At 41.8% G+C, this 10,499-nt stretch overlaps 1 protein-coding gene across 1 annotated transcript in view; it reads left to right on the forward strand.

Annotated features, from left to right (window-relative positions):
• The window catches only part of SATB2 (SATB homeobox 2), a 372,408-nt gene extending 363,362 nt beyond the window's left edge, over positions 1-9,046 (forward strand). Inside the window, exon 12 of the mRNA XM_030210508.1 lies at positions 8,501-9,046. Coding sequence (XP_030066368.1) covers positions 8,501-8,962 — 462 coding nt within the window. The 3' untranslated portion in view covers positions 8,963-9,046. The remainder of the gene's footprint in view (positions 1-8,500) is intronic.
• Positions 9,047-10,499: the final 1,453 nt, after the last annotated feature.

Genomic DNA, 10,499 nt, shown 5'->3' on the forward strand with positions numbered 1-10,499 from the left:
TGAGAGGAGGTTAGCACAAATGACCAACAATTGTGTCATATTTTGTCATAACAGGAACAAGTCAGTGGAAAACTAAGGGGCAATTCTATAATTTGGCACTTCCAGTTAGCTTATAGTATTCTGTAAATTATGTATGAAGGTTGGAGACATGCCCAACCCCTCCCATGCTCCACTCATGTGTATACTCCCTTGTGGCTACCTGCTAAGGGAAGAAGTTATCAAAGTGGGTTATTTTACTACTAACTCATGCAATTTTAACACAGGTCCCATTTTATGCAGTGAGACCTAGTTACCGATAACCTGGGTTAACAGGAAAATAATCCATCTCAATTGTAGCCCCCCCATGTTGATAACATCCCCCTATCCTATGGAAAATTGGTAAGTGCCAATTTTCTTGCAAGGCATGAATACTGTAGGCACCCAGGTATAGAATTGCCCTTCACGTTCTTAATGTCTAGCAAAAAACTAACTTCATGGCAGTTCCAGGTTTGTCGGAGATGGGCATTCATTTTGTTCACATCTTCATCTTCCTAACTGAAACTTCCCTTGTTTGTCTGTGCTGAGTTTACTCTGTTCACCCACAGTCATCCTACAGAAATCCTTAGTTGTAAATCCTTTACTCCCTAATAATTTCTTGCTGTATATAAAAAAGACCACAAAATCCTACTTCTTATAAGCAATCCAGATGACTCTTATAGTGATACAGTACATTATATATTTTCCTAAACATAATCGTTCACTATCTTACTTCCTTCCCTGCAGGCATGTACCATTCTATTTTACACATGGCTTCCAGCTGGTTCTCATTATGGCCTTCAAAACATATTTCAACACTGAGAGATTTAAGGCAAGACATATTATCTATTTCATAGAAACAGAGAAACATAGAAAAACATGGGCAGATAAAGATCATATGGCCTATCCAGTCTGCCCATCCGTGCCATCTATTCTCCCTATCATTGTCCCAAGCTCTCTTGAATTCAGATACTGTTTTCATCTCCACCACTTCACCAGGAGGCCATTCCACGAATTCACTACCTTTTCCGTAAAGAAGTATTTCCTCAGGTTAGTTCTGAATCTATCCCCTTTCACCTTCATCCTATACCCCCTCATTCCAGAGCTTCCTTTCAACTAAGAGAGACTTGTCTCCTGTGCATTGATGCTACATAGGCAATTTAAATGTCTCTATCATATCTCCCTCTTTCTCACCTTTCTTCCAAAGTAACCCCGTACGCTTTATGACAAAGACCACTGACCATTTTAGTAGCCTCCCTCTGGACTGGCTCGATCCTGTTTATATTTTTTTGAAGGTCCGGTCTCCAGAATCGTACATAATATTTTAAATGAGGTCTCACCAGATTCTTATACAGGGGCATCATCACCTCCTTTTTCTTATGGAGCCCTATGCACCCAAGCATCCTTCTAGCTTTCGTTGTTGCTTTTTCTACCTGTTTGGCCACCTTAAGATCATCACATATGATTACACTCAAGTCCTGTTCCTCTATTGTACACAAAAGTTCTTTGCCCCACAAACTGTACCATTCCCTTGTGGTTTTGCAGCCCAAATGCATGACCCTGTATGTTTTAGCGTTAAATCTTAGCTTGCAAATTCCAGACCATTCCTTTAGGTTCACTAAGAGGGGCATAATCGAACGGGGCACCCAAGTTTTCCTGAGGACGTCCTCGCAGGATATCCCGGCGAAGGGGCGGGGAATCCCATATTATTGAAACAAGATGGGCATCCATCTTTCGTTTCGATAATACGGTCCGGGACGCCCAAATCTCAACATTTAGGTCAGCCTTAGAGATAGTTGTCCTTAGAGATGGTCGTCCCCGGTTTTCGGCGATAATGGAAACCGAGGACGCCCATCTCAGAAATGACCAAATCCAAGCCCTTTGGTCATGGGAGGAGCCAGCATTCGTAGTGCACTGGTCCCCCTGACATGCCAGGACACCAACCGGGCACCCTAGGGGGCACTGCAGTGGACTTCACAAATTGCTCCCAGGTTCATAGCTCCCTTACCTTGGGTGCTGATCCCCCCCAAAGCCCCCCAAACCCACTCCCCACAACTGTACAACACTACCATAGCCCTAAGGGGTGAAGGGGGGCACCTACATGTGGGTACAGTGGGTTTTTGGTGGGTTTTGAAGGGCTCACATTTACCACCACAAGTGTAACAGGTAGGGGGGAATGGGCCTGGGTCTGCCTGCCTGAAGTGCACTGCACCCACTAAAACTGCTCCAGGGACCTGCATACTGCTGCGATGGACCTGAGTATGACATTTGAGGCTAGCATAGAGGCTGGCAAAAAATATTTTTAAAGATATTTTTTTGGGGTGGGAGGGAGAGTAAGGGGAGGTCATTCCCGATTCCCTCCGGTGGTCATCTGGTCATTTAGGGCACATTTTTGAGGCTTGGATGTAAAAAAAAAAAAAAGGACCAAGTAAAGTTGTTCAAGTGTTCGTCAGGGATGCCCTTGTTTTTTCCATTATCGGTCGTGGGCGCCCACATGTTAAGCACGTCCCAGTCCCGCCTTCGCTATGCTTCCAACACGCCCCCATGAACTTTGGTCGTCCCCGCAATGGAAAGCGGTTGAGGACGCCCAAAATCGGCTTTCAATTATGCCGATTTGGGCGACCCTGGGAGAAGGACGCCCATCTCCCGATTTGTGTCGAAAGATGGGCGTCCTTCTCTTTCGAAAATAAGCCTGTAGGTCCTTCCTCATGTTATCCACACTTTCAGGGGTGTCTACTCTACTACAATATCGCTTACAAAAATGTTAAAAAGAACTGACCCAAGATCTAAACCTTGCGGCACACCGCTGATAATATCCTTTTCCTCAGAATGAGCTCCATTTACCACTACCCTCTGTTGCCTTCCACTCAACTTCTATCGTATTAGCTTCTTATTCGATATGTAGTATTTGATGTTATTATCAGTAACAATTGCATGTGTAATATGACTACTCAACTCTAAGTTTACTGTAAGAAATGCATGACATTTATATCCCTTTCATTTTTTTCTTGGTCCTTCACTTGTTTTCCTCAGTACATGTTTTTCCTCTCTGATGCTCATAAACTATAATGTTTAACTTTTAAATTGTTCCCACACACAGATACAGCTCTGGAGCAAGGGATCAGTAAGATATTTATTATTTTTATGATATAAAATATAAATTAACTGAACACAGATCCCAAATAGCATAATCAGCACTTTTAAAACAGAAGCTGGTGATATAATTTTCTTTTTTTGCAAAACAGGATTGTTTATGAAATACTTGGGGCCCTTTTTACTAAGCTGCGTAAGAGCCCATGCGCATACAGCGCACGCCAAATTGGCACTACCACCCGGCTAGCACATAAGCAGAGCAGTAATTCCGAATTTGGCACGCGTCAAATCCCTCAGTAGAAAATAATTTTCGACCATGGGCTGCTTACCCGGCGGTAAACAGTAGTTGGCGCGTGCTGCATGTTTACCGCGTGGGTAGCACGTGAGGCCTTTCTGCTAGGTCAGTGGGTGGTGGCAAGGTCTCAGGCTGAAAATGGATGCATGCTGGTTTCAATTCTAGCGCACGTCCATTTTCTGTCCCCTTAAAAAAGACCTTTTTTCCTAGACGCGGTAAAATATGGCCCAGCGCTCACCCAAAAGACGCGCTCGCACTACCGCAGGTCACTTTTGACCATGGCTTAGTGGAAGGACCCCTTAATTATTTGGCAACTTTAACAGTAGAAACTTTACTTTTTAGAATATTATCAACTAAAAATTTGACTTTTGTTTATGGTCCCTTTCAGTTTGAGGGATTTTACATCTTTTTTGTCTAACATAAGTGTTTAAGAATATATTGCTTGAGGAGCCATTTATTGTAACATATCAGGTCCTAGTCACTGACTTCCTGAAGTGTGTCCAGTCGGGTGCTTCAGTTCTGAACGGGTTAAACAAATTTACTCCGTATTTTTCTCAGCCCTGTCTTTGGTTTTTCTTTGATTGCTTGAAGATGCTTTAGGCGTCCCTTTGTCTCCTTCAAATTAAACGGTTTACTGCTGGCTGATCCTGGTTTGAAAAAAAAATCATTATATTTGATTGGAAATCTTCCAACATTTTTCTGGATGGATCATTTCCACTGCTGTTTGTCAACGGGGAAAAAAGCCACTTGCAGCCATAACCAAAGTAAGCTGAGTACCGGCCACTGTTTCTGAATCCTGCTTTAGCCAGACTTGCCTGTTCTTAATGCTACCATTTACTATGAAAGGACTCTCTAGAGCCCCTATTACAACAGTCCTACTGGTTTTACTTGTCTTTGAGGAGTACTACACAGTGTTATCACCGATATGAAGTAAGAAAGAAAGACATATACGTATTCCGGACAATATTCAAAGCAATTTAAGTGGGCAGGAGCATCTCCTGCCTATGTAATTGCTTAGCACCGCCTAACCTCCAATATTCAGTGGCACTAAAATGGGCAGTTCCGCTGAATATCACCTCTGATTGGCCCCAGAAAAAGTGGGCAGATCAGGGGCTGTACAGGGGGCGGTGTTAGGGAGGAGCTAGAAGTTATGCAGGTCCCGGCAATATTCAATGCAGGGACCCGCAGAGCTAAGCCAGTTCCATAGCTCACTAAGGGGCCCTTTTACTAAAACTTAGCATACCTATGGGCTTCTTAACGTTTAGCGCATGCTAATTCCATTAGTGTGTACTAAGCTTTAGTAAAAGGGCCCCTAAGTTCTCTTGGAAAGAAAGGATTTGAACCATTGCCATACTGTATTGATTAATGCCTATGTCACGTGGAGGGGCATTTTCGATGTGACGTCTGACTTTAGACGTTTTGCAAAAAACGTCTAAAGAAGGTCATTTTCCAAAAAGAAAAATGTCTGTCTTTTGTTTTCGAAAATACTGTTTCTAACAAGGTTTTGTGCTTTGGACGTTTTGTTTTTTGGTCCATTAAAAAAAAAAAAAAAAAAGACGTCCAAGTGAAAAACGTAGAAAATCAAGCCATTGGGATGTAGGAGGGGCCAGCATTTTTAGTAGACTGATCTCCCAGACATCCCAGGAGATAAATGAGGCACACTAGTGGACTTCAAAAACATGCTCCCAGGTACACATCTCACTGTTGCTCCCTTGTCTTCTGAGCCCCCCAAAACCCACTGCCCACAGCTGTACAAAATAGCCCTTATGGTTGAAGGGGGTACCTATATGTAGGTACAGTGGGTTTCTGGTGAGTTTTTGAGGGCTCACAGTTTCCACCACAAATGTGACAGGTAGAGGGAGATAGGAACCAGAGTCCCCCTCACCATGGTGCACTTCACTGCATTGACCACTACACTACTCCAGAGACCTGCATGCTGCTCTAATAGACCTGGCTCTAACATCTGAGGCTGTCATAGAGGTTGCTAAATCATACTTGTATTCACATTTGTGGGGGGTGGGAGGGGGCCAGTGACCACTGGGGGTGTATTGGGGGGGTCACTCCTGATTCCCTCCAGTGGGCATCTGGTCATTTGGGGCACCCTTTTGTGCCTTATTCATTATAAAAGCAGGTCTAGCTGAAACATCTTAGTTTTAGTCCTAGACGGTTTTGTTTTGTTCCACTATGGCTGAAAAATGTCCAAGTGAAAGGAACGCCCAGATCCCGCCTTTAACACACCCCTGACACACCCCCTTGTAATTTGAATGCACTTTTGACGGACTTCATAGAAAAACGTCTAAAATTTTTTTTTTTGTTACATTTGTACCCCGCGCTTTCCCACTCATGGCAGGCTCAATGCGGTAGGCAATGAAGGGTTAAGTGACTTGCCCAGAGTCACAAGGAGCTGCCTGTGCCGGGAATCGAACTCAGTTCCTCAGGACCAAGGTCCACCACCCTAACCACTAGGCCACTCCTCTCCTTTGGTTTTGAAAATACCAATGTGGACGTTTTTGTGAGAAAAACATCCAAATGCAGATTTATGCCACTTTTCGGACATTTTTCTCTTTTGAAAATGAGCTCCATAGACTCCTAATTAGGATGTGGTGGTCTGTTAGATCCAAAGTCGCATGGCCATGTGGTGGATGAGTACATTTACCACCATCCATAGAGATGGTGGTAAGGGCTCCCACAGTAGCCTGACATTAACCAGGCAGTTCATGTCAGGTTAGCGCCGTGCTAGAGAAAAATACATTTCCAGAGCGCTGGAAATTGGGTGTGTTCCAGTCAGAACTACTTCTGGTGGTCACGTTGGGCCAGCGTTAGTTCAGATTTAGCATGCTGTAAGACCACGTTGGGCTTGCCATGTGACCAAATTTGGTCTTATCCATTTAGGTCATGTTGTACTTGGCGTAAATCCTAATGCCTGAGGACTCCTTTTACTAAGTGGCGGTAAGCCCAATGTGGGCTTACTACTCGCTATACAGGAAGTACCGACAGGCTACCGTAGCAGCCCGGCAGTACTGCCCACTCCTAGCGCGTCATCATTTCTAGCGCTACAAAAATTTATCTGAATGTACCTGGTAGTAATCGGGCAGTGCTGTGCACTGACCGGTTACTGCCAGGTTAACGCAGGAGCTCTTACCGCCACTCAATGTGTGCTGGTAAGGGCTTACCCCAAAATGGCCGCGTGGCAAGTGCGTTACTTGCCACATGGCCATTTCTTGTAGGAAAGCGAGACTTCTCTTTTACCAGTTTCGGTAAAAGGGGGCCTTGGCGCGCATGTAAAACACTTGCTGATGCTAGCGCCAGCCTCCTTTTGCTGCAGCTTGGTAAAAGGGGCCCTAAATTAGGCACAGATCGTGTGCATTGTATGATAATGCACATAGATTTTAGAAATGCCCATGTCCCGCCCATGGCCACGCCCACCTTTCAACTACGCAACTTAGAATTTAGGTGCACCACGTTATAGAATACACTTAGCGAGTTGTGCGTGCAAATCTCAATTAATGCCATATAGTGCTAATTGCTTGCTAACATCCAATTAACAGCGCTGATTAGCTAGTTAACCAATTAAGTTACGCATACTGTTATAGAATATGCTTCGGTTTCTGTGTGGATTTTCAGGCGCCATATGTAGAATCCGAGGGTTAGTGGCCAGTGATTGCATTGTTTGTATAGCAAATGTCATAAATAAATAAATTATGGATTCGAAGGGTGGATACCAAACCTGTCCTGGAGGAACCCCAGCCAGTCAGGTTTTTAGGATTTCTACAATGAATGCAGGCAATGCATGCAAATATAACTCATGAATATTCATTGTGCAAATCCTGAAAACCTGATTGACTAGGGCTTCCCCAGGGCAGGTTTGGGAACCACTGGGTTAGAATATACATATGGACTTTACAGCAACGTCGATAGTTCAAAAAATTCTCTTAGGTTAGAAAATGTTTTAATGAAAAAGAATGACATTTTCATTAATATACCTCACCCTATCTTGACACATATATATGTGACTAAGTACATATTAGTTACAGATATGAATATTTTGATATTTTATTCCATTAGCTGCTACAGTGAACAATTATTTATGTTGTAACTACATCACAAAATATTGGTATGTAATGCAAAACATCAAGAAGTACAGTGCTGATAAATGTTATAATATAATTTTCTGTGTTACACTGAAACTTTCTTAAGACACACACACGTGCACAAAGACATACACACACATACACGAAGACACACACAGATACAAAGTCCTACACATATACACACACAAAGACAGACAAAGATAAACGCTAATGCAAAGACACACACAAAGACGTACACAAAAATATACACATAAAGACACATGCACACATAAATACACTCTTGTACACACGCACACACAAAGACGCACAGGCACACACAATGAAATGTACACATACACACAAATACACATGCAACAAATGTTCACAGAGACACAGACACAGAAAAAGATATACATACTCCCATACAAACGCATGTTCCACACACAATGACCCAGAGACATACACAAAGACATACACACATACCCAAGGACACAAACATACACACAAAAACAAATGCACATACACACACATGCACTCACACAGAAAGACACACACAAGGAAACATACATACACACAAAACATGCACAGACACATGTACACAAAGACACAGAAAAACACACATCCCCCCACATACATACAGTGGCGTATACACATACCCACAGACACAAAGATATACACACATACCTCATACAGCCCCTGCCATCCTAACGAGACACACCTTTCCATGTCGTTTCACATAAACAGACGTGCATGAATTTGCAAATGGAAGAAGAGAAACACACCATTTTGTCACACTATAAATATGCACTTTTCTACTTGCTTATTGTTCGTAAATTTTAAGCTGTACTTGTTCACTAACAACTACGATTCGCAAGTAATTGTGTGGCTTTGTTAGTATTGCTTTGGGCAGTCTTAATTTCTAAGACTGGGAAGGTAATTTTTAGGAACAAGAAATGATATGAAGATGAAGTTAGAAATACTGTTGATTGTGTACTTGATAAAATAATACTTACATATGTTTTAACAGGTACTTCACAGACAGCAGTCGCAGCCAGCAAAAGAGAGTTCACCTCCAAGAGAAGAGGCTCCTCCTCCACAAGCACCCACCGAAGACAGCTGTGCCAAGAAGCCAAGATCTCGCACCAAGATCTCCTTGGAAGCTTTGGGCATTCTTCAGAGCTTTATTCATGATGTTGGTCTCTATCCCGACCAGGAAGCCATCCATACCCTGTCTGCCCAATTAGATCTGCCAAAGCACACCATTATCAAGTTCTTCCAGAACCAACGCTATCATGTTAAACATCATGGGAAACTCAAAGAGCACTTAGGAACAGTGGTGGATGTGGCGGAATACAAGGATGATGAGCTGTTGACTGAATCAGAGGAGAATGACAGTGAGGAGGGCTCAGAAGAAATGTACTCCGTGGAGCATGGAGAAGAGAATCCTGAGAAAAGCAAGTCAAAACCTTCAGAGATTGACCAGAGATAATGTGAAATCATGATACAAGCAATACGTTGGTTTATGGACGTTTTTTAAAAAAATGTTTCTTATTTTTTTTTGGGGGGGGGGGGGTAGGGGTTGAGAGGATCATTTTCCATTACACATGAAACACGTGGAGCTGAATTCGTTCAGCATTGCTGAATCAGATAACACCTTGATATGGACATTTAAATGTTACACTTACAATGACAGGTATAATTATTAGTTTGATGATATAGGATAATGCCATCATCCATCTTGCACTTATAAAAGGGACATCAAGCAAGTTACAGAATATAAATGGAATCAATGAAGGGAACTATACAGTGTGGAGATATATGTATATATATATATATATATATATATATATATATATATATATATATATATATATATATATATTCACACACACACACATAAATATATATATATATAAATTGCATGGGACAGAGAACTTTACAATTTTAAAGTATAGACTGTGAAATGAGTTCTTTAAAATAAGACTTGTTTATGTATTAAAACCACTTCACAATGAGTTGCGTTGGCTTTTTGATAAACTGCCTGCTCTCAGGGTGTGGTGAGTATTTTCAAATTTCTATTTATTTTCTATGTTTATCCCGATTTTTTTTTCTATATGGCTTCCTGTCAGGCAGCTTGATGGATAATTTTTGTGAGGTATGTATTTAAAGATATAAATCAACACTGCCAAAAAAAAAAGACATGAAACGACAAACAAAACAAAATCAGGGCACCTTAAAAAGACAGTCTAAGATGTTTTAAGACACAATATTCATTAACAAATGTAGCATGTTTTACGCTACAAACTGTCATTCATGTCATGAATGGAAACATTCCCATGGAAATAAAATTGAAATCCAGTGCATAGAAGATTCATATCTGCTTTTGAGGTCTTCGGCAAGAGAGCACTGCAAGATATAATGTATCTAACTTATACTATGGACCATGGTTTTGACCATGGTTTTATTAGGACATTTATTTCCTTCATCATGCTTTCAGATCATACCATTTATTAGCTTGCTTTTTTTTCTATTTGTTCTGCTATAAGTTAAATATTTTAAAAGCTACACTAGGAAGGGAAAGTGTGGAAGTCTGCAGGGCAAAAATAACGCCTGTTCGTAAATAGCTACCATTATTATCCCAGCTCTTTTCAGTTTTGCAGTCTGAACCCAGGTCCCTGTCACATCATCTTCTAAACAGCAGCAGGTGTCTTCTCTCACTTGTGTCACACCGGTGGTTATCTTAGAAGCTCTATTCGTGTTTTGGATGTCTGAGAACTAGCCTTTAGAAGTCCATATTGCATGGATATCCAAATCCGATTTATAAAGCCAGGATATGGACATCTAAAAGTGTATTATGTCCATATCCTGGCTTTATAAATCTCATTTGTAACATAAATGTTCATGCTGGACATAGCCAGCACTTGGACATCCATCTCTCATGTGTTTTAGAACAGGCTGTTTGTAGGCAGCTTCTTTTCTACAATTCATGAGAAATGAAGTCCATATCTGACGTAGAGATGGATGTC

Source organism: Microcaecilia unicolor, chromosome 7, assembly GCF_901765095.1.
Source record: "Microcaecilia unicolor chromosome 7, aMicUni1.1, whole genome shotgun sequence".
NCBI lineage: Eukaryota > Metazoa > Chordata > Amphibia > Gymnophiona > Siphonopidae > Microcaecilia > Microcaecilia unicolor.